Source organism: Emys orbicularis, chromosome 7, assembly GCF_028017835.1.
Source record: "Emys orbicularis isolate rEmyOrb1 chromosome 7, rEmyOrb1.hap1, whole genome shotgun sequence".
Lineage (NCBI taxonomy): Eukaryota > Metazoa > Chordata > Testudines > Emydidae > Emys > Emys orbicularis.
The window spans coordinates 87,106,438-87,132,653 of record NC_088689.1 but is presented as its reverse complement, the minus strand read 5'-3'; the positions used below and the strand labels follow the sequence as shown (position 1 = coordinate 87,132,653).

The window sequence follows — 26,216 nt, the reverse complement described above, 5'->3', positions numbered from 1 at the left end:
ATACATTGAGTTGCCTGTGCCTAAGTCTCAACTGGTATTCATTCTGATGCTGAATTAAGAGACTAGCCTCTTGCACATCTTGTGGGGGACACGTGTTTATCTGAGTATTTCTTGGCATTCTTTGGAAACCATAGAAATGCCACCCTTTGATAGGTATGGGGTTAAAACAGGAAAGTCTTCACACTGCCTTTTACCTGGTTACGTTTTTACATGGAGATCTGTGCAGCTGAACAAAAAAAGTGCTCACTCTCCTATCATTTGTCATTTCAGATGGGATTGCTTGGGCCACCTGGCCAGCAGGCACCACCTCCATACCCTGGTCAAAGCCAAGCAAGTCAGCAGGTTATACAGCAGCCCACAACTCCAATGTTTGTCTCCCCTCCACCAAAGACACAGAGGCTTCTTCATTCTGAGGCCTACCTGAAATATATTGAGGGGCTTAGTGCTGAATCAAATAGTATTAGCAAGTGGGACCAGACCCTTTCAGGTAAGGCTTCTACACTAAAGTAAGACATTGGGAGATAGAATACATTTTTTATTATTTTTTATTTTTATATTTTTTATTATTATTATCACAGTCCTATCTTGGTAACCAGTTACAAAAGCAATTGTAGATTAAAAAGGATATTTGTTGACACTTTAAGAGTGCAGCAGGAAATACTCGTTTGAAATAAACACAAAACTGATTTGTCCATGCTACTTCCATTAAAGTTAATGGAAGTCAGGTGACTATATTCACACTCAGCATCCTTAAAATATAGCTTGAAATTACTAGGGAAAAAAAGGTTCCTTGACTGTCAGTTTATACTGTTTTGGCTCCTGTAATAACAAGATGACTGTGTCCCTTTAAGGATGCACTATTGACCGCAGAAATATTAATTGACCGTACATTGAGGTAAAGCATGAAAGAAAATTCAGCACTGCTGTTTACGTTAAACTCAGCAAAAGCAGGCAATACATTTTTTTGCTAATTCCAGGTGCCATTGTGAAATGCTGCAACATCTTGTTTTAACAAGAGTTGAAAGAATTTCTTTGTTTAATTTACATTTTAAAAAAATATTAGATGTTGCTGCAATGCTCAAGATTACGTAAATATTTTATTTGAGATAATGTGTTGTTTGTGGAGGGTGAAGTATTGATTTAAGGCCCTGATCCTGGAAATTGGATCTGCACAGGCCTGACTTCTGCAGCCATACAAATCTTTATCATTGAAGTAAGTGTGAATCTCCCCACACAGATCTAGTGGCAGGATCTGAACCTAAAATTGCTACCAATGGATGCTTACGTTTTTAAAAGATGTTTTATTAGATCACCTAATTTTATTTTGAAGACATTCAGACCATGTTGTATACTGATTGTCAGAATTGTGGATCTAACTGAGAACTTGTAAAAACCTAAAATTTAGATTAATTTTTAATTAAACTAAAAGGATACCTGATCAGAATGTTTCTGCGATAGTAAATTAGCAGCATTTAAAGTATAGATCTTTTTGCATATTCACTGGACATTAGTGCAGGGGATGGCAATGTCATATCTTCATGCAGCTTTGAAATTGCCTGTTTTGGCTTTGTAACATGAGCAATTGCTTGATAAAGACTGAGGAGATTATTATGATTGTTGGTGTAGTTGATCTATGAATCACAGATCAAATATGAGCTAAAGATTCAGTGATTAAGGCAGTTGTTTTTGCCATCAAGTCTCCAAAGGCTTTAGAATGTATAACAGTTTAATAAAAGTTTTACTATAAAAAAAGTTTAGTATAACAAAGTTTTGGAATAAAAATATTAGCATACAAGTTTAATAAAATATTTATTCAACTAATTCAGTCCCAGCAACAGAGCACAAGTGTGTCCCTCTCTGTTTCTCCAACGTTGTTATTTTACATTTTAAAATAGGTAAAGAAGGCTTGTTCAGAAACAGAAGGTATTTTAATAAAACTATGGATCATTTAATAATAAAATACATGCATGCAACCATAACAAAAATTAAGGATATACGATGAGCATACCAAAACTCAGTAAACTAATTCCTTTATTTTAAAAGTATAAGAAAGAATAAATTTAAATGTTCTGTATATTCTTGAGGGACTGGAGATGCGGGGTTGGCGGGAAAGAGAAGATGTATAGTAAAATTGTATTCCATGTTATTCCAATATGATGGGAAATCTTGGAGGGGAGGCAGGCAAACCAGTTTAAAAAGAGGCATGAGGTAATTAGGCTGTTCCTTAATTTTTCAGCACGAAGACGTGATGTCCATCTATCCAAAGAACAAGAGAGCCGTCTTCCTTCACACTGGTTGAAAAGTAAAGGGGCCCATACCACAATGGCAGATGCACTGTGGCGTCTTCGAGACTTGATGCTACGAGACACCCTTAATATCCGTCAAGCATACAATATAGAAAATGTTTAATCACATACATTGCTTTTTTATTTGATACCAACATATAAAGAGTTTTGTGGAACAATAGCTGTTTTAGTTAATGGCTGGGGAGAGATAACCAACAATAATTTTTATTGCATTTTGCTGTACATTGCAAGACCATTTTTATATAAGGACACTTTTAATAAGCATCTTTCACTTTGTTATATTAAGTTGACCTTATCAAATACACAAACTTTTGCATATGTTCCCTTTGTTTTTAAAAGGCAATTTCATATTTGATTATAAGTGTAGTCAAAGTTTCATCTTTCTTGTACTTATTACTGAGAATCTAATGCCATCAGTTTTTTGTATAAAAAAGATAAAAAAGCAAAACAAATAAGTGTTTACAAATTAGTTTGAAAAATACAATGGAATGTGAAATTAGTCATAGTTTACCTCATAGAAGAATGTGTGTACATGTGCTTGTGTGTGTTAACCACTTCCAGCAGAAATAGCAGTTGGATGTGAACTGAAAGGCTTTATGTAAATAAAGGTAAAGGGTGCGTCAACACTAGTAACAATTGGATCTGTGATTAACCACCAGCGCAGCTCCACTGGTTGTAGCAACAGTGGAAGTGCTAGTGTAGAAAGGACACAGATGTGCTTACTGCTGTGTTGTCCAACTGTGTCCAATTATTTGATGGTATCAACAATGGCCATTGCGATCCCAGATCAGTAACAGAATACACGTACAAACTGAACCACAAATAAATGCATTGGAAAGGTGAAATGCTTTATCTGCCAAGACCTGCATTCAGGGTTCTGTGACATCACTTACACGTACAGCAGGGTAGGGAGCTGCATTCCTTGCATGGGTTTAGGTTCATTAATATTTGCAAGAGAAATGCAGAACTTTGACTTAATTTAGGTTTTGGAAGGTAAATAAAAGAGGGGGAAAGACTGCAGCTGATTAATTTTAAAATGATTTTAAAGTCTATATATGTTCTGTTAATGATTTGGTACTGTAAGAGATTTTTTTTTTTTTTTTTTTAAGTGTTTCAGTTCACTATAATGAAAGTATTGTAGTATGGCTGGAGAGAAATTTAACACATAATTCTAGCTTTAAAATAAAATACTACAGCGTGTGTAAAATCAACACAATGTATACCAGGGTTTATAGATAGGAGGGAATAGGTTACTTGCATTGCAACTTTTTTCTTCCTAATCACTAGGTACGTATGGTGTGTTCTATCCACATTTCAGGGCTGTGACTTCCTTCTGTTCAGAACTTGCCCGTTAAAAACAAATTAACAAACAATCTTTTTGACTGCAAAGTTGTTTATCAGAGCCAAATACTTTTATGATACTTAATTTTTGTAAATGATTTTGATATGCAGCAAACAAAAAAATTTGTGAAAGCAAAATGACTTACAAATCTTCTACTAGGGTGATCACTGAAACATGTATCCAAAAGAACCAATCTGCTGATATTTTCTCATCTAACATTAGAGTGAAATATTCATCATGTGGAAATGTATTTTAAAAAGCACTGGAATAGAAAAGTCTTCCCTGAGCACAATGTGCATATTTGCACTTTTAAAATAGTCAACATTTGGTGCCTAGTTCAGTGACATGCTTTGTAGTGATGAGGAAAACGTGATGTGCAAGTATAAATTGTGATTGATCTTACACTATTTGTTAAATTTTTCAGTGATTACAGGAAACATTCTTTCATATTTTCTGGTAGTCATTTAAAGATCCAGGTCTTCAGATGTGATACTAATATGAAGGAAAGGGAAACAGTATGGAGAGAGAGAGAAGTGATTTGTAAATTTGAGCCCTACATGTAATACGACTATGGCACATATACCTTTTGTTTAGTTTAATGCCATTTGTAAACAACCAACTCTAAATTTAAATTTAATGTAAAACATTTTGCAAATATATTAAACCTCCAACATGTACAGTATCATTTTAATGTACATTTAAATGACCCATAAGCTTTGCAGATTTTAGCAACAAAAACAGGACATTGAGCTGAATCAGATAGGCAGCAAGTCCTAATTTTTGAGTATTTAGAACCATCATGAACTGTATCACTACAATCAGATTCTCTTATTGCTAGACATTAACAAAATTACACCAAAGAGCCTGGAATTAATTTTAGTTAAGTTATTTTTTATTTATTTTTAATTTTTCTTTTGGGCACTGGATGGGACTCCCTTTGGAATCTATACATCTCAGATCTTTAATTTGTCAGAAAGGTCAGTGTTGAACAACCCCAGCATTGCCTCTTTCCCACCGTAGGGAGCCTTCACCGCTCCTCCTAGCCCAGGAGCAAGAGATTGGAACTGTAAACCAAATCCTGGGTCTCCTTCATGGCAGTGCAGAGCACTGCCATGAGGCCACTGGGCTGGCCCTAATCAATTATATTAAACTTTTTATTTATTTCAAAATCATGTCTCTGTATATTGCGGGCATTTCAGTGGAGAATGCAGTAAAATTTAGGATTATTTTCTAACTCTGAATGGTTAAAAAGACATGCCTCTCTTTGGGAGTATTTGAACCCATAATTTGTATTTCACCATGATTTACTGTATTGGCATAAATGAAATTTTCATATTAAAAAAAAAAAAAAAAAAAGTTTCATGGGAAATGGTTGGCTTCTGTGAGAGTGAAAAATAGATTAATTTAGAATCTGTATTTTAGTAAACTACTTGGAGGCCGTTAATTGTTCATCTTCTCTTCCCCAGTCCTCCCCCCTAATCCCTCCCTTTCCTTCAAGAGAAAACTTACTGTTTGTGTCAAAATTTGAAAGTTGGTGTTGGTGACTTTTCAGCATATGTTTTCGGACCTGGTTAATCCATGTTTGGTTTTTCCTTACATCTGTGTACCCAAAAAGTTAGTGATAACCAGGCTTATAAAATGTATGTACCATCAATTTGTTTGAGGCTTTTTAATTTGAATAAAAATAGTTTGCAAAGTGATTTGGATTAACCAGGTTTGATTGTCCCATGAAGACTTTTGTTAAAATTTTATTTCAAGCAGCTCTGACTGTTGCAAATCCAGATTTTATCAAGACCTTGGGGCGGGAGGTGTGTGTGGCTTTTTGTTTTGTTTTGTTTTAAGAATCAGTAGAAAGCAGCATTCAGATTGTCCTCTACACAGTAGGAAATCCCTGGGCTGTACTGCCAAGGACAGTGATGCTGAACGATACAGCTCCAATATTAAGCCATGTTGGATATGACTTTTGATCAGCAAAAACTGAAGAGCAGTCACCAAAAGAAGCAAACCCGTGGTGATTGGCGTGGTAAGATTTAAACCAACCCAGGCTGTCATAGCACAAACTGGCAATAAAAAAAAAATAAAAAAATTAAAAATCCCATGATTCCAGTGTTTGTGTGTGCATTCATACTGAGAATAAAGAGCAGGCCTCTAATTAGATCCTAGAAGTAGGCCTGATTCAGGACTGCCTCTTATATATATTTGGGAATTAAGCTAAATTAGAATACTAATGGTGAAAAAAGCACAGTCTGTCTGTAAACCTGATATTCAAAGACCTTTACCTAACATTTGAAATTACAATTAAAAATGAGGATGGAAATGTTTTCTAGTTTTATTTTAAAAAAATTACAGGCGCTCCTATCTAAGGATCTACGTGTCTGGCATAAATTGGAAACACAAATCATGTCAAATAGCCAGCAGGACACACAATGTGATGTTTTTAAGTAACTGAATTAACAAAAGTTAATGGTTCTCAAGAGAGGAAACATTTCTTCTCAAGAAACGTAATGTCTGTCAACTTTTTAAATGGCCCTTCACAGCCAAGTGCCACAGGGGCCTGTACAATCCATTTGAGCAGGAAATTTCCCAAACTTCATACTGTTTCTGCTTGAAAACTCAGTTCTTATATTCCTACTACTTATTCTATTTGCCATCAAGTCTGATTTAGATCTTAATGATACAATGGACCAAACTTACTGCTGACATTAGTGGGCCCAGATGAACTGTAGAGCTGTGGCTGCTTCAACCAATGCTGAATTTGATTCACTGTCTCATTATTAAAGCAGAGCTGGTAGCACTACCTACAGTTAAGGTTGCCCAGCACTTTTGCAAGACCCTGTTTTCATTTACTTTGTCAGACTTTTTGCTTATTGTGCATATAAGGATCGTTCCAAGGGTGCAGTCACACATCAGGCTCCTTCAAGGCTTTTTCTTCAAGGTACTGGACTGCTCCCCGGAATGCATGAAAGATCAAGTGAGGGTTTCGGGACAGGTAATCAACTCTTCAAAATGGTGGTCAGCCCAGGTCAGCGTCCACTAGGGCATGCCCATGAGCCTTCTAGATCCTTTGATGCTCACAACCAACGCCAGCCTGGAAGTCTGGTGAGCATACTTGGGGTCCCAAACAGCTCAAGGCATCTGGAACCCAGAGGAAAGGACCTACAGCATAAGCCTCCCAGAACTAAGACCAGTCAAGCTGGTGCTACGACGGTTCCAGTCCAGCCTAGAAGGAAACTAAGTCCTGATTCAGATCCTATAACATGACCACGGTTGCTTATGTGAACAACCTAGGGAGGAACAAGAAGCTCAGGGCTACAAGCCGAAACAATGGAAATCATGCAGCGAGCAGAACAGTCTCCTCTCCTTTAAGGCAGTCCACGTAAAGGGAGACATGAATTAGAAGGCTTAGCAGGGGCAAGGTGAACAATTCTGAGTTGTGCCTGAATCAGGAAGTCTTTGATTTAATCGTCTGATCATTCAGTTTGCCCTCAACTGACCTATTCACGAACCACATGAATGCGAAGAGACCAAAGTACTTCACTAGGGAGGTGCACCCCTGATCCATGGGGACAGATGCCCTGTTGCACAGATGGCCACAAGGCCTCCTCTATGCATTTCCAGCCTTCCCATTATTAGGGAAGGTGGTCCAGAAAATAAAATGAGAGCAAGTGACAGCAATATTGGTAATCCCATATCGGCCAAAGAAGCCCTGTTTTTTGGACCTGATAGAGCTGAAATTAGGACTACTGCTACAGCTCCTAAAGAGACAGGACATCCTCTCACAAGGTCCTCTTCTTCAGTCATACCCAAACTAGCTGCACCTAATAGCCTTGTTATTGAAAGGGAAGCACTAAGGTTTGTCCTCCAAAGTCATCAGGACAGTTCTAGAAGAGTGGTGACCTTAAAGGCATGCCCCTCTATCTAGACCAAGTTCTGAGACTGGTGCAGGATCACAAAGCTAATCCTAGGAATCCAGGAACTCTAGCTATTTTGGATTTTTCTCTATGAAAGCTTTGACAAAGGTTTCCTCCAAACTAGTACTATTGTATCTCAGGTGTCTGCCGTTAGTAGTGTGGTGTTTGCAAGATCCATGGGTTCTCTGGCAGAGAACCCCCAGGTAGCCAGATTCCTTAGGGCAGTCCAATTAGCCAACCGGTGATCAGACCTCGTTCCCAAATGGGCCCTGCCACTTATACTAAGAGCCATGACAAACCACTGGTGTAAGTGTCAGCATTTTATTTGTCCATCAAGACTTGCTTTCTGATAGAATATCATGTCCGCCAGGCGAGTATTGGAGCTGGCAGCACTTTCTGGGCAGGAGACTTACTGCATGTTTCGTTAAGACAAGGTGGTGCTCAGAACTCCGGAATTATTTATCCCAAAGGTGAACTCTTCTTTCCATGCTTCCAAAGAAGTGATTCTCTCTTCATTTTGTCCAAGGCCACAGCACCCCATTGAGGAAAGGTGAGACAGATGTTAGAAGACTTTCAAAAGCCTTCTAACATCTATCTCAAATATACAGGGTTTATGAGGAGTTTAGGTGCCGTGTTTGTATCCTTCCACCTGAAATGCCAAGGACTCAGAACTTCCAAGTCCTCTATTGCTAGGTGGATTAGATCAGTGGCTCTCACCCTTTCCAGACTGCTGTACCCCTTTCAGGAGTCTTATTTGTCTTGTGTCTCCAAGTTTCACCTCACTTAAACTACTTGCTTACAAAATCAGACATAAAAATACAAAAGTATCATGGCACACTGTTACTGAAAAATTACTTGCTTTCTTATTTTTACCACATAGTTATAAAATAAATCAAGTGGAGTATAAATACTATACTTACATTTCAGCATATAGTATGTAGAACAGTATAAACATGTCAGTCTATATGAAATTTTAGTTTGTATTGATTTTGCTAGTGCTTTTTATGTAGCATGTTGTAAAACTAGGCAAATAACTAGACGAGTTGATGTACCTCCTGGAAGACCTCTGCGTACCCCCAAGGGTACACATACCCCTGTTTGAGAACCACTGGATTAGATTATGTATTGTGGAAGGATACAAGGCATCAGAAATTTCAGTTCAAGAAGGGGTCAGGACACACTCCCCGCAATCTTTGGTGACATCGTGTGCAAAAAGAGCTCATGAATGCACAGCAGAAATTTGTAAGCCAGCCAGCCAGCCATATAGTCAACTGCTACCATCGTTAGCAAGCATTACAAGGTGGACTTCCAGTTCTGTGCAGTGGTGACCTGAGCAGAAAGGTGCTGGAGGTGATGGCTTAGAAATTATTTTTGCCTTTGAGCAAATGTATACGCGGGGAGGGGATACTGTTTTCCTTTTCTTCTGACCTTCTCTATACCCTCCCTACATCTGTTCATTGCTCAACAAGTCCCAGAGAATTGTGGGAGATGCTGGGCTGCAGAATAGAAAATTTATCGATAATTTCCTTTCTGCTAGCAGTGTCTCCCACAATTCTACCCACTCAGCCTCAAGCCAAAAGGTCATCTGCTGAGTGGGATCTTTAACATGGGACTTTTTTTTTCTGTTGTGGTCCACTGAACATAGTTGGTCAGTTACCTCTGAAGTATTTGTTACTAATATTATTGCAATTTTTACAGCTTTGGAATAACTCATCTGTCCACAAGTGGGAGCCAAGGGGGCATGGCCAGAGCAGTGGCACCAAAAAGCTGATCTGCCTCTGTGAATTGCAAGAGTGAACAGAGCAGCCCAGGTGTCAAGACCTATGGAAGACACTGCTAGCAAAAAGGTAATAATGAGTAAGAAATTTTCGATCCCTGTGCTCTTTAGTGCTGGATCTCAGGCAGCATGAAGAAGGAAGCTCATTGACTTGAATGCAGATGGAACAAAACCCGGACTGGGGTGGGGGAGTGCTAGAAGGAGGAAATTGGTATAAGGAGACTGGGACTTGCTGGGCAAGATGACTGGGGTTGGGAGCCAGTCAAGGAAAAGGGTGGGGGACTAGGAGCCACTTGTGTGTGGGGGGGGGAGACTGAGATCAGATGAGGAGTCCATCTCTATGGGTATGTATGTGAAGAAGACAGACTGGCTGAGCGAGAAGACTGGGACTGGGAACAGGCACAGATTGGGGATCAGGTGAGGAGTCCAGAGGGGGAAGACTGAGACTGCTTGGGGAAGTCAGTGGGAGCTGTGCTTTGAACATACAGTGCTATAAAAATGCTAACTACTCTGAAAAATCAGAATGCAGAGGTCTGAAATTGGGCAACCAAAATTTATGGATACTTTTGGTAATCTCTCTGTGTTTCAGTATCCCATTTATAAAAAGGGGATACTAATATGACCTGATCTCACATGGGAGTTATGAATATAAATTCATTAATACTTGTGAAGCACTCAGATACCATAGTGAAGACTACCATAGAAAAGTGAATTAAGAAATAAACAATTCTGTAATCAGTGTTGGGTTTGAATAGGGTGCAATTAATATGGGATTGGGCCACATATTAAGCCATGAGAATAAACAAAATATTGAATAATTGCTAATTCAGTGAGCATGCCTTCCTGTGCCCTAAATGATGCAGGGCTAGGTCATGGGGGGGGGGGAATAGTGTACAGTAACTCCTCACTTAGTCATCCCAGTTAACATTGTTTCGTTGCTGATCAATTACGGAACATGCTCATTTAAAGTTGTGTAATGCTCCCTTCTAACATTGTTTGGCAGTCGCCTGCTTTGTCCACTGCTTGCAGGAAGAGCAGCCCATTGCAGCTGGCTGGTGGGGGCTTGTAACCAGGGTGGACCGGCAGTTCCCCTAAGTTCCCTGTGCTGCAGCTGCTCAGCAGGCTATCAATCGACAGTTCAGCTGTCCCTCCCCCCACTGCCATGTGCTGCTCCTGCCCTCTGCCTTGGAGCTGCTCCCAGAGACTCCTGCTTGCTGTGCAGGGGGGTGGCTGTCAGGGTGCCCCCTACTCCTGCACCCCGCTTACCCCTTCTCCATATAGACACAGACAGAGAGCGACACAGACAGCTTGGGGCAGCAGCTGCTGTCTCACTTCTGATCCACTTAAAAAGACAATGCACTTAGGAGTGGGTAGGCTTACTTAAAGGGGCAGTGTGCATCTCTCTCTCTCTTCCCCCACACACAAAGTGTGTGTCTGTCTCTGTCTGCTATGCTGTCTCCCCTCCCTCCTGTTAGTGCTGCCTTGATGAGAGGCTACAATTAACAACAACCTGTTAACCCTTGAGGGCTCAGCCAAGTGCTAGTTCATCAGGCATTCCCTGGGAAATATCCCTCCCTCTTCCACCCTCTAACTTCACCACCTCAACCAAGCTTCACAATCATCATAGCTGTGAACAGTATTAAATTTGTTTAAAATGTATACTGTGTGTATATCTATATAATATATAGTTTTTTGTCTAGTGAAAAAAATTTCCCTGGACCCTAACCCCCCCGCGCCCCCCCCCCCCCACATTAATTCTTATGGGGAAATTGGATTCGCTTAACATCATTTATCTTAAAGTTGCATTTTTCAGGAACATAACTACAATGTTAAGCAAGGAGTTACTGTAATTAAACACTATCATAATATATTTGCATGGAGAAGGGGCCAAATTTTGTACAGGTAAAATTATGGCATTTTTCTAATTAAGTTCTTGACTTTGCAAACTTAAGTTAGAAGTTAACACAAACTGCAGCACACAACTTTGGCTTGGCACTGCAGTTTTAATAAGCAATTCTAATTCAAAATATTGTATTACATGATAGGGTGACTTTCCTGCATTACTGAAAGGCCTTTGTCTATTGAAATTAAATGTTTTTAGCTCTGCTAGGCAGCTAAGACCAAAAAATTGTTTTAAACAGTTTCCTGTTGTCCTTGAGCAGTATTTTCCTTCTATAGAAACAGATCCAGGCATCAATTAAAAGAATTCAGTATTTGATGATATTTCTGTTGCGTGTCCCTCCACACTTAAGGATCTAAAACAATAACTTTTTCCAAGACCATATCTATGTATCTCACATTCATTTCCTTATCATCAAGGTGGCTGCAGTTGGTGCAACAATACTTGTATTTAGTCAGGCTTATATGGATGGATGACTCTTCAAACACACTAAGCGTAGTAAGCTTATTTTCCCATAAATCTGTACTATTGTATTTGGGGGGGAAGAGCAGTATATTGGAAAAAAAGCAAATCAGACAAAAGCAGTTTCTATCAATACAAGCAAACCAACCAAATAACTAAGGAAATTGCCTATGTGCCAAGATACAAGTATATTCAATGTAAAACGTATCTACTTTTCTTCTGCTTAATCTGGTTACAGTGGGAGTTGTCTCAACAGGCATAGAAAAGAAGCAGTGGTACTTTGTTTATTCAGTTAGGTTCACTTAACAGAGCTTTGCACAAACAATATTCTTCACCCTTCTATTCAGAAAATATAACTGGAAAAGATTCTAAAATGGGTGAAGGAAAAATACATTCTAAAAATATTTTGGAAAACCATGTTTCATAGACCAGGCACTGAGTGCATTACAGTCCAACTTGCAGAGATGTAGTCTTGTGAATGCATTTAACAGGAGTGACAATTCTCTAAACTATTATTCACAGGATTCAAGAGTTCAGGGTATTTCTGTCAAAATGGTTCAGTGCAAAATTCATCTTTCTTCCATCCTCTGCTCATACTGTCTCTCCGACCGTTTCCTACGGTAAACATCATCTGCCGTGAAGAGATTGAGATTTTAGGAAGAGCCAATAAACAATCTTCCAAGAACAAAATCCTAAATTTGTGAAGTTTGATGCTTAGGAGCTTTCAAAGCTAGTTTCCATTTATAGATGCTGACAAGAATTTAAAGAATGAGTTAATGAGTCTAATCTATCCTCTTTAAAAAATAAAATCACTTCCATCTGGGCCAGAATTGCTGTTTTATCCAAGACCGAATACATTTTTTAAAAAAAATTCTATACCTGAAATATGATGTAGCCAAGGAACTGTGTACCTTCCCATGGAAACAATTTAAAAAAAGAAGACTGCACACCTGTTTGAAGGCAGGGCCAGATTAAGGTATAGATCTGTGCCTAGGTTCCTAGAATATCACAAAGGCTTCAGAATCTCAGCTTCATTTAAAATAAACTCCCCCCCAAAAAACCAACAACAACAACAACAAAACTGTTTCTAGACTTGATGCTTGCAAAGAAAGGATTGAAAATGTAACCTGAGTGTAACTAACACACTAATGTCTACCTACATGTGCTGACAGCCTGAAACAGCTCAGCTGTGAGCTACTCCACAGAATGAAGTGTTGACTCTGAAAAAGCACTGTTCTGGGGGGGCCCTAGTCACACCACACCAGCAAAGGATTGTGAGAGAGGGGCTTTGATTGCCACTGCTCAATCACAGCTCTGCTGGAGTGATGTTAGCAACACCCCCCCCCCCTCCCGCCCCTTCCAGGTTTATGAAGGCTGAAGTCTCTCTCCTTTGGGTGGTAGTGGTGCCTGTCTCCCCCCAGCAGACATCTTGTTTGGGTGGCACTTGCCACTTGAGAGGAAGCTGCAGGGTACACAAGGCATGGCACAAGCTAGAAACCACCTGTCTATCCCCTACCCCATGCCACAGAATGCCTAAGGCCCCATGTTGCCTTAATATGGTCCTGTCTGAACTTCTAATTCATAATAAATACCCGTGACCAGATGAGTTCCTGCAGTGGAAAACAATGATTAATGATCAGTTTTACCATGTATGCCTGTTTTTCACAAACACAACCAGTTTGGAAACAAGTAAAACTGCAGAATTAAGTGAGACAGCTCTGCCTTTAGTGCAGCATCATTTAGGTATATGGCATTCCTGATACATGGAGGAAAATAAACTAATCTGCTGAAATGCAAAGGATGATTTCTAACTAACATGCTTTGCTTCATAACCTTACCATACAGCAGTAGTACCAGTGGAAGATTTACATGCAAAACAAACCAACCAACCCACTAAAAGCACCTAATGTGAGACATTGAACTGGGAAAAATATTCAGCTGTGGAAATGATATATTTAGGTGTTTGCAAATGTAGAAAACATCAGGATATATAAAAGTATTCCTGCATGTGAAGTGTGATGGATTGTTGCATCATACCAAACAGCAACATTGAAATGTTACTTAGTTCCTCTTTCTGAAATGCCCCTATATACACAAGTTTAATATGAGGCTTCTTTATTAAAAAAAAAAAAAACTCCCTAATTCATTGCTTCCATAGAGTTTACTTGGGTAAATAGCTTGCTGAGAGGAAGCCACTTTAATGCAACTCATTAATCTTTCAGGTGTACAACAGCCAAATTAATGTTTTACCTTCATTGCACCTGGATTAAAAGCGTGACACTCAATATACTGGATTACTACCCTGATACTGACAAACTGTTTTGCTTGGATGGTTCTGATTCCACGGTTGACAGGGCATTAGGTAGAGTGTCTTCAGCTGCTCTCAGGCTGAAACAGAACCTGCAATGGCGAGTCTTACAATATAAGCTACAGAGCACCTAATTTTCAAATTATTAAAAATGTAATGGGTGTTTAAAGTTTAAGCATACTTTGTTAAACTGGATGCTAATTGCTTGTTACTTAAAATCTTAAATCGGATTTTTAAACCAACTCTAATGAAAGCTGCTGCTAAGTAAACAAAAATAGCACTGGTGTGCTCTAGCATGCCTATGGGAATTTAGTTCATGGGAGCTGTAGTTTACAGGTAAGAAAAATGAGGATGTGTGCATCCTGGAATAGTAGAATATTTTGGATAGTAGATCATCAGTAACAGCAGGCAATTTCAGGCCGACTTCACTAGAGAAAAAGGTATTGGATCCAAGAGCGGAATATGTGCAACTTGACAATACTCTCCTGCCACTTACAAAATGTCTCTTCGCCAAGCCGGACATTGATCATAAACCACTCCATGGCTCCCCCAAGGAGAAAGAAGAAAGGAAGGAATCTGTACATGCCAAAACGCTGCCTTCCAGGCACCAGCTGCAAGAAGTATCTTATTTTTCTCCTCACCAGCATTTCAGGGATGACAAGAGGGTCTCCCGTCCACCCCCAAACAAGCTGAAAGAAAGAAGAGTTGTGGAGTCAAATAAAGCGTTTACGAGCCCAACCAACCAACTACAGGGTGTTTCCAGTGCGTCAAGGTGCACGTGGGAGAAGGGAAAGGCTTGTCACACAGTAAACAAGAGCAGCAGGGTCTTTGCCACTACACCATTCCCTCCGCCCGCCCCTCGGGGAGCAGCTGAGCACGGATGAGAGGAGGCAGGCCGGCTCTCGCCTCCTGCGTCTTCACAGCCGCGTTAGCTCCACGCACCCCGACTCCTGTCCACGCACAATAGCCTCCAGCTTGAGCGAACAGTGCAGCGGGCGGGGGGAACTGCAGTGCGGACTCAGCCAGGCTCAAGGGGAGGGGAGGACGTGTTAACCCCCCTCCCTTTCCCCGAGCACACTAGTGGGGGCAGGGACGGGGGAGCTGGGGCCTCGCCGCCCCGCAGAGAACAAACCTACAGGCCACTGTCCGAGTTCCTGCCTGGGGAGCCCCAGAGCCTCCCCCAGCCTGTGTGGTGGCCTCGAGGGGCCCCAACGGTCACTCATATAACGGTCCCCAATCCGGATATGCCCTCCTCCCCCTCGGGAAGTTTGAGTGCAGCCAATCGGGGGAGGTGTCTCGCGATCCGTATGAAGGACGACGACCTCCCTCCCATCCCACGTCGGGCGCGGAAGGGCGAACGCGAGGAAGACAGCGCAGCTGCGGCGGGCAGAAGAAGCGTAGCGGGCACGTGATCCAGGCGGGTGCGTTGCCGCTTGCCTGATTGGTCAGAGCGGCTGAAAATGGAAGGGCCTAAGGAGCGGGGTTTGTGGAGGGGTTGTAGCCTAGGGGCGGGTTCTGCCAGGTGACAGACAGCCCCAGCGGCTGTGCATGGCTTCGTTTCGTGTTCTGTCAAGTCTCCTTCAGTCCCTGTGGGTCTGGGGCAGGGGTCGGCAACCTTGCAGAAGTGGGGTGCCGAGTCTTCATTTATTCACTCTAATTTAAGGTTTCGTGTGCCAGTAATACATGTTAACGTTTTTAGAAGGTCTCTTTCTCTAAGTCTATAATATATAACTAAACTATTGTTGTATGTAAAGTAAATAAGGTTTTTAAAATGTTTAAGAAGCTTCATTTAAAATTAAATTAAAATGCAGAGCCCCCTGGACTGGTGGCCAGGACCCGGGCAGCATGAGTGCCACTGAAAATCAGCTCGCGTGCCGCCTTCGGCACACGTGCCATAGGTTGCCTACCCCTGGTCTGGGGCTTATCGCCCTGCCCCCTCTAGCGCGGGGGGCGCTGCTATAGGTCACTGCCTGCGGCAGGGGCGCCCTGCGCAGGGCTTGGCGGGTGGAGCCAGTGACCGGGTTCTTTCCCCTTGCCTATGGCTTTCAGGCGAGAGCCAGGACGCCGGGCCCTGGCCGGAGTGTTGGCCCCTTGCCGATGGCTCACAGGAAGGGGTTTGGGGAGCGAGGCCTTGGGCCAGGGCCAGTGGAAGCACTAGGCAAGTTAGGCAGCCGCCTATGGCGCCGAGTTCTGGGGGGCGCTGAAAAGCTGGTGCCTAAAAATAGACGCAGGCTGCAGATTGCAGACTGTAGGGAGGACGTAGATAAGAACTACGCTCCCAATGAATTGCTCTCCTGCCATTTACAAAGCCAGCGAATTGGGAAGTCCTTTGATTAGATCACAGACTATAGGGAGGAGGAGGTGATAAGAACCACGCTCCCAGTGAATTGCTCTCCGACTCCTGTCTCCTGCCATTTAGAAAACCAGGGAAGTCCCAATTGCTCTCTGACTTCTGCCATGTGAAGTCCTTTGATTGTGAATCAATAATTGTACAGATTGCTGTGTTGGTAGGTACATTATTACAATATTAGCTCCTCTGTCTTGTAGTAGTTTGCACAGCAGCAGCCAGAAGGAGAGTGGAGCAGCTTGGGGGGGGGGGGGGGGGAGTGTAAGACCCCCTGCTGGGGCTGAGCTGTGCTGTCAGTGTGGTGCAAGTGGGGCCGGCTTGCACATGGCATGCTCCTCGGAGAGCAGGCTGCAGGTTTTCCAGGGCAGAGGCTCTGCTCCCTGGGGAGAGAAGGGAGGGAGGCCGAGGCTGGCAGCTCTGTGGACTCTCTTGCGTGGAGGGGCGGCTAAGCCGCTTTAACCCACCTCCCTGCGCCCCAGCTTTCTACCCTCCCGACCCTGCTTTGGTGTGAGGGCCGCGCACTCTCTGCCTAACAATCCTGCCTGCCCCACGCCCCCCTGCCAGAGCGAGAGCCCAGCATTCAACTCCCCAGCCCGGGCGCAGGACGGACTGGCGACACGCTCCCATTGCCCTGTTGCAATTGCACTGTGATTTGGCCCACTGCTGCATGCCAGGGACTAGAGAGGAGAGTGCCCATTTCACCTTGCATCTGAAGAAGTGAGGTTCTTACCCACGAAAGCTTATGCTCCCAATACTTCTGTTAGTCTTAAAGGTGCCACAGGACCCTCTGTTGCTTTTTACAGATTCAGACTAACACGGCTACCCCTCTGATACCATTTCACCTTGCGACTCTTTGAATCCTACCCTGTCCGCCACCCCCCTCCACACCCAAACCCGGTCTGCTCCCCTTGCACTCCCCAGCCAAACCCGAACCCCCACTGACCAAACCCAGTCTGCTTCCCTTCCCCACCTAACCCGATACCCCACTGTCTCAACCCGGTCTTCTTCCCTTCCGCTCCTCAGTCAAACCCAATCCCCCACTGACCCGAACCCAGTCTGCTTCCTTTTCCTCCCGGCCAAACTCGAACTGTCACTGACTGAATCCGGTCTGCTTCCCTTCCCCACCTAACCCGATACCCCAGTATGATGGAGTATCTGCCATTCTAATTTTATAAATTTTATTAATAACAATAATTCAATATTATAAAGGTAGAATAAAATGTAGTAGATTTGGATATGAAAGAATGAAGGAAGGAAGTATAGGTGACCAAAAAGGGTGTATTTCTGATTACAATCAACATTGCTTAATTTTAAGGAAAAGTCATCCTGATCTCTTAATCAATGTTTACGTCACCTAGGGAAAGACATACAGAATGAGCTTATTCAGCTTCTATCCAATGCCATCAAACAAAAAATCCTAGCATCTGCTCGTGCTGCAAAATACTTTTCAATCATTCTAGATTGTACACCAGATGCAGGCCACGTTGAACAAATGACCATAATCATTCGGTTTGTGGATAGGCCTACTTCAGAGACAGAGAATGAGACTGAATCAGTATTCATAAAGGAACACTTCTTGGGATTTGTGTCGCTTACGGAGACAACTGGAGCTGGTATGACAGAAACTATTCTTCACCAGTTAGAAGAGATGTCACTGCCTATAGAAAACTTGCGTGGTCAAGGGTACGATAATGGGAGCAATATGAAAGGGAAAGAAAATGGTGTCCAGTGAAGAATTTTGGATATTAATCCACGAGCCTTTTTCGTTCCTTGCAGTGCACATTCATTGAATTTGGTTGTTAATGATGCTGCAAAATGTTGCTTGGAGGCAACTGTCTTCTTTGATTTAGTTCAACGTGTTTATGTGTATTTGTCAGCTTCTACACATCGCTGGGAAGTTCTAACATACCACGTATCTAATCTCACAGTTAAACCATTGAGTGAAACAAGATGGGAAAGTCGAATTGATGCCTTGAAACCTCTTCGCTGTCAGCTTGGTGACATCTATGATGCTCTGATAGAGATCTATGATGACACTACTCTTACAGGATCATCTGGCACTACGTCACGAGTTGATGCAAAGGATCTTGCAAAACCCATTTCTAGTTTCAAGTTTCTTATTTCTCTTGTTGTGTGGTATGACATATTGTTTGAGATCAACATGACTAGCAAACAACTTCAGGCAAAAGAATTCGACATAAGTGACGCCATTAATCAACTTGGAGAAACCAAGAAGTTTCTCATAGGCCGCAGAAGTGATGCAGACTTTGAGAAAACATTGGTAGATGCAGGTGAACTTGCGGAGGAGTTGGATGTACCGGCACTTTTTGAACCAGATCCAATCCGTATTAGAAAAAAGAGGAAGCAGTTCACATATGAAGCAGATGACGAACCTATTTACAATCCGAAAGAAAAATTCAAAGTGAACTTTTACTTTGCAGTCATCGACACAGCAATACATTCAGTTGAAGAAAGATTCACATTGATGCAGCAAATTAGTTCAGTATTTGGCTTCCTATATGATGTTTACAGTTTGCAAAATACAACACCAAAGCAAATTATGGAACATTGCTTGAATCTGGAGCAAGCTTTGCAACATGGTGAATCCAAAGATATTGATGCCTTTGACTTGTGCAATGAATTGCAAGCTATTGCACGACGAGTCCAAAAGAGTGCATCTCCGCAAGATGTATTGAACTTCAGATGCACAAATAACCTGACAGATAGTGTCCCTAACACAGTTATTGCTCTTCGCATCCTCTTGACTCTCCCAGTTTCTGTGGCCAGTGGTGAGCGAAGCTTCTCGAAGCTCAAGTTGATAAAAACATACATGCGAACATCAATGTTGCAACAAAGACTTGTTGGGCTATCTACCTTGTCAATAGAACATGACATTGCTCGCAGCATTGACTTGGAGGAACTTGTTTCTAAATTTGCTAAACTGAAAGCGCGGAAAAATAAATTCTAAATTATAACGTGTTACTCTGTGACAGTGTATTGTGTATAATGTATGTGATTTATTTTAAGATCCATGCTATGTTGTGCAAAGTGAAAACAATAACAATGTCAACACTGTCAGGTTATTCATTTATTTTCATTAAATATGTAGACTAAATAATTAAATTAATAAAATTTCAAGCCGAATGTGTATTAATTCTAATGAACAATGCCACATTATGCAGCATTCATTTTTGAAAGTTTTTAATAAGCGATGCTGGGAGGGTGGGGGGGGCGCGCAAGATGGAAGTTTCGCCTAGGGTGCAAAATATCCTTGCACCGGCCCTGCCTTGGGCTACCGTGTTGGTCTCTTGGCGATGGATCTCAGGCAAGGGGCCTGGGTGCTACGCCTTGGGCTGGGGTGTTAGTCCCTTGCCAAAGGCTCTCAGGCTTGGGGCCAGGGTGTGGGTCCTAAGAGAGGGTATTGCACCCTTGCTAGCATTCTTTGTGGTCAGGGGCCCTAGGCCAGGGTTTTTCCCACTTGCTAATGCCTCTCACTCTCTGAGTAACTTTCTGTGTTGCTTATCTGTGTAACAGACCAGGAAAAAGAACCAGGAGTACTTGTGGCACCTTAGAGACTAACAAATTGATTTGGGCATGAAGCTAAAACTCACTTCATCAGATGCATGGAGTGGAAAGTACAGTAGGAAGATATATACAGAGAACATGAAAAGATGGGGGCTGCTTTACCAACTCTAACGAGACAAATCAATTAAAGTGGGCTATTATCAGCAGGAGGAAAAATCACTTTTATAGTGGTAATCAGGATGGCCCATTTCAAACAGTTGACAAGAAGGTGTGAGTAACAGTAGAGGGGGAAATTAGCATGGGGAAATAGTTTTTTGTTTGTGTAATGACCCATCCACTCCCAGTTTTTATTCAGGCCTAATTTGATGATTGTTGGTTACTACCGACCCCCTCCTGTGATTTCAAGGCTGTCGTGAGAGAAGAGTTGACTGTATGGCTTCACAGGGAGGTGTGACACCCAAGCTGAGGAATCTAGTCAAATGGTACCTTCAAATAAGCAAATTTACACATACTTTCCCCTAGATTGAGGAACCCCCAAATGTCAGCCTGGATAAGTGAAACTGAATTAACCCTAAGAGATAGTACTGTGCAGTGAAGCAGCTTGCCAATGGATCAGTGATGCACAATGACAAATGGGCACAGAATGTTAAACCTGAAATCCTATCCTGAGCAGGGGTATGTGTTTACCTCTGATATAGAGCTGATGGCTCTGCTCCTTTCTCCCATTTTGGGGATACCAATAAAATATTTTGTTTTGAAAGTAACTAGTTTACTTTCTGCAGTACACCTGCTCCAAGCTGCTAAGCTGTACAGAAAAAACTCCAAGCACATCTGAACAAGACTCTAATATTGAAAGCTGGCTTTCCGCTGCTGTAAACCCCATCAAACAACAGAAAAGGTTAATGAGGTATCCATCTCATGTTTAAATTTCTTTTGTGGCTCTGCTTGGCCACTGGCACTGCATTTCAGAGAAAGTTTATCCTTCCATGTGCAGTGGAAGGTGCAATTGCATTTGGCTAGGTTTCACAAGGAAACTGAGGCAAGAGGCCAGTTTTCATTTTCAGATGCTCCAGTTAGTGCACTGAGGTTTTTGAGTTTTTGAGCAGCAACTTATCCTTGAGGTAGAAGAATGAGATACACAAAACCCAGCAACTTTCCCTCTATCCCAACATTAGGTTGTTTTAAAAGCAGTAACCCCATCATAGAAGCTAAAAAAAAATTGGTTTTGGGAAAGGCACATTTTTTTCTTCAAGGTGGCCTGTCTGTATTCTCACTTTTGGGATATACTCTGCTTCCTGAGCTCCATGCCCTGTATGTCAAGAGGGCTTTGAGTTTCAATCTACATGGATAGAAGTAAGACCATTAAGAATTCAGAAGATTTTTTGTAGCTTTTGGAGATCTGTGTAAAGGGAATGCCATTTTCATTCAGTGCCTGTGTAAATTGAGTAGATTATGAATTGAGTCCTGTTATGCCTTAGCTAGGATGACAATAGCTAGGGTCATTGGTCTTATTCTGCCAGGGCTAAAGTGGCATCAGTGGTCTGCCTCTACAGTACTTCCCATTTTAGAAATCTTCAGAACTGATACATGGAGTTCTGTTTGCACACGGGCATCTAGATCTGGTACTTACTTAGCAGGGCACTTCTACAATCCCTGTTCTGCAAAAATAGCATACATAATCCAGCGCCATTATAATAAATTAACATAACACTGTACTTGGACCAAATATGTGCAATATATTATGGGCCAGTGTTAAAAGCTTGAGTGCACAACTGGACTATGTCAAGGGTGTAGTAAAAAGTGGGTGTTTGTCTAATATTTTTCAGTTTAGGCATTTTTTTTCAGTCCCAAAGGGTTTAAGAAAAGATTTACAAGAGAGAGAAACAGTATGTTGACTTGCAGGATCTTTCTTTATCCTGTTGAACCCTGAGGTGTATAAGGGTATCCACCAGTTTCCACCATTTATTTTGGTCTTGTGCTGGTCTGGCAGGAAGGGACTGTCCTCAATTTTTTTTCTGTCTAGGGCTGAGTATATTATCTGTGCTTAAGTATATAATTATATGGGAAGAACTTAATTTTACTTAATTCCAAAAGGAGACATAACTGCTTGCAAGACAGGATTGATTTAAATACTTCTAACTGTATTCTAGAGGGCAAGGATTAACTTATTTTAATTAAAATGCAGTTTAATGCTTTTAAGAAGTGTGGCTAATAATGGGATTATGAATGCTATTTCTAAAGAAATTCATTGGCAGCCTAGTAAATATACCATCATGTCATGTTTTTATCTCATCATGTAAACCAAAATAACCTGATCAAAATGCCCTGGGACAGTGTTCAATGTGTGTGTGAGGTGTGTAATGATCAGTTGTTGAAAGACTCATAGGTAAGGCTAGGAGTACTTGTGGCACCTTAGAGAGTCTGTCATGGAGGTCACGGAAGTCATTCCATGATTTTCCGGGACCTCCGTGACTTCTGCAGCCGGCAGGTGCGTCTGATCTCAGGGCCGCCCGAGCAACAGCGGCGGTGGTCCCAGGCTGGCGGGGTTGTCCCCCACTAGCAGCAGCAGCAACAGTCCCTGGCCACACCCCCCCATCTATGAGCACCAGCGGATGCCCCGGAGTCCCCCCTCCAGAGCAGCAGCTGTACCCCTGGAGCTCCCCAGAATACCAAAAATGTAGTCAGGGGTATATAGTACAAGTCATGGACAGGTCACTGGGCCCTGAATTTTTGTTTATTGACTGTGATCTGTCCATGACTTTTACTAAAAATGCCCATGACTAAATTCTTAGCCTTACTCATAGGCCATGGAATTGAAGAAAAAAATTGTTTTGGCTGCATCTATAATAGCACCAGTGGAGTTCTAGTGTACACAATGCTCCAACAGGTTTCCGCAAAAAGAACAGGAGTACTTGTGGCACCTTAGAGACTAAGGGTATGTCTACACTACGAGGGTAGTTCGATTTCTCTTAAATCGAAAATGTAGAATCGATATTGCAAAGTCGAACGTGTGTGTCCACACTAAGGACAGTAATTCGACTTTGTGAGTCCACACTAACGGGGAAAGCGTCGACATTGTAAGCGGTGCACTGTGGGCAGCTATCCCACAGTTCCCGCAGTCCCCGCTGCCCATTGGAATTCTGGGTCGAGCCTCCAATGCCTTCTGGGTAAAAAAAAAGGGTCGAGGGTGCATTTGGGTAATTGTCGTCATCCGTCCGTCACTACCGCCCTCCCTCCCTCCCTGAAAGCGCCGGCGGGAAATCAGTTCGCGCAATTTTCCGGTCAGTGCCAGCGCGGACGCCACAGCACTGCGAGCATGGATCCCGCTGCGACCATCGCTGCAGTTGTGGCCGTTGTCAACGCCTCACAGGTTATCATCCACCTTTACCAGAGGCAGATGCAGATAAACCAGTCGAGGAGGCTACGGCACCGCGGTGAGGGCCTGAAGTCTGAGAGTAGCACAGACCTGTCAGAAAGCACGGGACCCAGCGCCGAGGACATCACGGTGACAATGGGTCATGTGGATGTTGTGGAACGGCGATTCTGGGCACGGGAAACAAGCACGGACTGGTGGGACCGCATAGTGCTGCAGGTCTGGGACGAATCCCAGTGGCTGCGAAACTTTCGCATGCGGAAGGGGACTTTCATGGAACTTTGTGAGTTGCTGTCCCCTGCCCTGAAGCGCAATGACACCCGGATGCGAGCAGCCCTGACTGTCCAGAAGCGAGTGGCCATAGCCCTCTGGAAGCTTGCAACGCCGGACAGCTACTGGTCTGTCGCGAACCACTTTGGCGTGGGCAAATCTACCGTGGGGGTTGTTGTGATGCAAGTAGCCAACGCAATCGTTAAGGTACTGCTCTCAAAGGTAGTGACCCTGGGAAACGTGGAGGTCATCATAGATGGCTTCGCCGCGATGGGATTCCCAAACTGCGGTGGGGCTATAGATGGAACTCACATCCCTATCCTGGGACCGGAGCACCAGGCCAGCCAGTACATTAACAGAAAGGGCTACTTTTCAATGGTGCTGCAAGCACTCATGGACCATCGGGGACGTTTTACAAACATCAACATTGGATGGCCGGGCAAGGTTCATGACGCTCGCGTCTTCAGGAACTCTGGTCTGTTTAGACGGCTGCAGGAAGGTATTTACTTCCCGGACCACAAAATAAGTCTTGGGGATGTGGAGATGCCTACAGTGATCCTTGGGGACCCAGCCTACCCGCTAATGCCCTGGCTCATGAAGCCCTATACTGGCGCCCTGGACACTGAAAAATAACTGTTCAACTACCAGCTGAGCAAGTGCAGAATGGTGGTGGAGTGTGCTTTTGGCCGTCTCAAGGGGAGATGGAGAAGCTTACTGACTCGCTGTGATCTCAGCGAAACCAATATCCCCATTGTTATAGCAGCTTGCTGTGTGCTCCACAATCTCTGTGAGAGCAAGGGGGAGATCTTTATGGCGGGGTGGGAGGTTGAGGCAAATAGCCTGGCATCTGATTACGCCCAGCCAGACATCCGGGCGATTAGAAGAGCCCAGCGGGACGCGCTGTGCATCCGGGAGGCTTTGAAAGCTAGGTTCCAGAGTGAGCAAGGTAACCAGTGACTTTTAAGTTTCTGTACAGAGAAGCTGAACCTGCCCCCGTTTCTTTACCCAGTTAATGTTGACTATCCTCTCCAGTTACAGACCCCCTCCACTCCCTTCCAAAAAAATAAAATCAGTTTTATTTTGTTAATGAACACCGTTGTCTTGATTACTGTTTTCGCGGGAATGTTTTAAACCTGGGACGCAGACTGTGGTGGGGAGCGGGTGTAGTGTACTGATGCAAATGATCCTTCTAAACTCCAGGAATGACAGGATTCGCAGTGGCGGACTGGTTGTTTCAACGGAGCCTGCCAGCCCTCCTGAGCGGGACTGCGTGTATGTGGGAGCTATGTGACTTTATGGCAGGGGGAGGAGGGTTACAGATCCCCTGCTGCGTGGCTCTGTGATCCAGGACAAGGACCGCTGCATAAGATCTGTAACTGCCCTCCCCCGCCACAAAGTCACAGAGCAACCCCCCCCCCCACGCACAGAACATGAAAACCACCTCCCAGACTGACCAGGGTAACTAGTCACTGCACTGTGTATGTGCCCTGCTTCTGGACCTGCCCCCGCCTCTGTACCCTGCTAAAGGTGACTGTCCTGTCCAATTACCAAGCCCCTTCCCCCCCTTGAGACAGACTCTCCCACAAAAGAACATGATTGAAACAGAAATGAACAGAAACGTATTTTTTATTAACAACCACACATGAAACTGGGGGGTGAAACTTGGACGGGGGCTTGGGTGAGGCGGGCAGGAAAGGACTTTTCAGATTTTGGGGAATGACAGCCTTCTGGTGCTTGAGCAGTCTGCAGGGGTCGAGTGAGAGTTTTCACGGACTCTGCCGCCCCTCCTTCTTTGGACTTTGGGCGAGGGGGGTATGGGACTTGGTGGCGGGGGAGTGCGGTTACTGATAGACTGCAGCGGGGCTCTGTCCTCCTGCCTCCGTTCCTGCAGAACATCAACAAGGCGCCGGAGCGTGTCCGTTTGCTCCCTCAGAAGTCCAAGCAGCGTTTGAGTCGCCTGCTGGTCTTCCTGCCGCCACCTCTCCTCACGTTCCATGTGTGTCCGGTGCATTTGGGACAAATTCTCCCTCCAATGGTTCTGCTGTGCTGCCTGGGCTCGGGAGCAGCCCATTAGTTCTGAGAACATGTCCTCTCGCGTCTTCTTCTTCCTCCGCCTAATGTGCGCTAGCCTCTGGGAGTGTGATGCCAGGCTGGGTTGGGAGACAGTCGCAGATGTGGCTGTGGGAATGAGAAAAAGGTAGTGAATTCCTCCGAAACATAAATGTAATTGTGAACAAAGAACATAGTCTTTCTCTGTGAACAAGCCCATGCACCGCACCTATCACATGCGCACTCAGGACAAGGTCGAATTTTCGGACCTCGCCTTCAGTGCCTGGGGTCTTGCACTGCCGATCTGGGAAGCGGGGCAGGACACCGGAATTTCTGTAGCAGGCAGACATGGTAAGCCGTAGACTTGTGGCTGCTTAAAAGTTTAGTAGTACCACTGGCCTCCTTTCACATTGAAAGCAATGCCAGTCTCTGCTGCCAGCAATCGGCCAAGCATGAACTCTGGCCCTGTCCCACCCCCTCGCGGATGTCCCAGGGAAAGATCCCTGTATGCTGCCCCTCTCCCGCCTCCACCGCGTGGCTGTAAACCAGCGGTTACAGTTCTGTAAAGGAACTTGCAAGCAGTCCCAATACTAACAGTCCCCTACCTAATTCAAAGCAGGTCATCATGAGCGACATAACAATAATG

The 26,216-nt window shown here is 43.5% G+C and overlaps 3 protein-coding genes across 22 annotated transcripts in view; 2 read left to right on the top strand and 1 right to left on the bottom strand.

Moving 5' to 3' along the window:
* PBRM1 (polybromo 1) overlaps positions 1 to 2,409 on the top strand; it is an 82,666-nt gene extending 80,257 nt beyond the window's left edge. For all 19 annotated transcript variants that reach the window (XM_065407662.1, XM_065407670.1, XM_065407657.1 and 16 more), the window contains 2 exons: positions 271 to 487; positions 2,237 to 2,409. In XM_065407662.1, coding sequence (XP_065263734.1) covers positions 271 to 487; positions 2,237 to 2,409 — 390 coding nt within the window. The remainder of the gene's footprint in view (positions 1 to 270; positions 488 to 2,236) is intronic.
* A 9,559-nt stretch (positions 2,410 to 11,968) lies between these two features.
* Positions 11,969 to 15,415, bottom strand: LOC135880949 (ubiquinol-cytochrome c reductase complex assembly factor 5). 2 transcript variants are annotated; one of them, XM_065407381.1, is made up of 3 exons: positions 15,143 to 15,415; positions 14,503 to 14,695; positions 11,969 to 12,329 (listed from the first exon to the last, which is right to left on the bottom strand). In XM_065407381.1, exons 1-3 carry the CDS (start codon positions 15,227 to 15,229, stop codon positions 12,268 to 12,270), a joined length of 342 nt encoding a protein of 113 aa, XP_065263453.1. In that variant the 5' UTR covers positions 15,230 to 15,415; the 3' UTR covers positions 11,969 to 12,267. The 2 variants fall into 2 exon arrangements, with proteins under 2 accessions (XP_065263453.1, XP_065263454.1); XM_065407382.1 differs by having other exon boundaries at positions 15,139 to 15,227.
* Positions 15,416 to 17,845: 2,430 nt separating this feature from the next.
* Positions 17,846 to 19,357, top strand: LOC135881562 (zinc finger MYM-type protein 1-like). The gene is made up of 2 exons (XM_065408224.1): positions 17,846 to 18,036; positions 18,130 to 19,357. The coding sequence occupies exons 1-2, from the start codon at positions 17,846 to 17,848 to the stop codon at positions 19,319 to 19,321; spliced, it is 1,383 nt and encodes a 460-aa protein (XP_065264296.1). The 3' UTR covers positions 19,322 to 19,357.
* Positions 19,358 to 26,216: the final 6,859 nt, after the last annotated feature.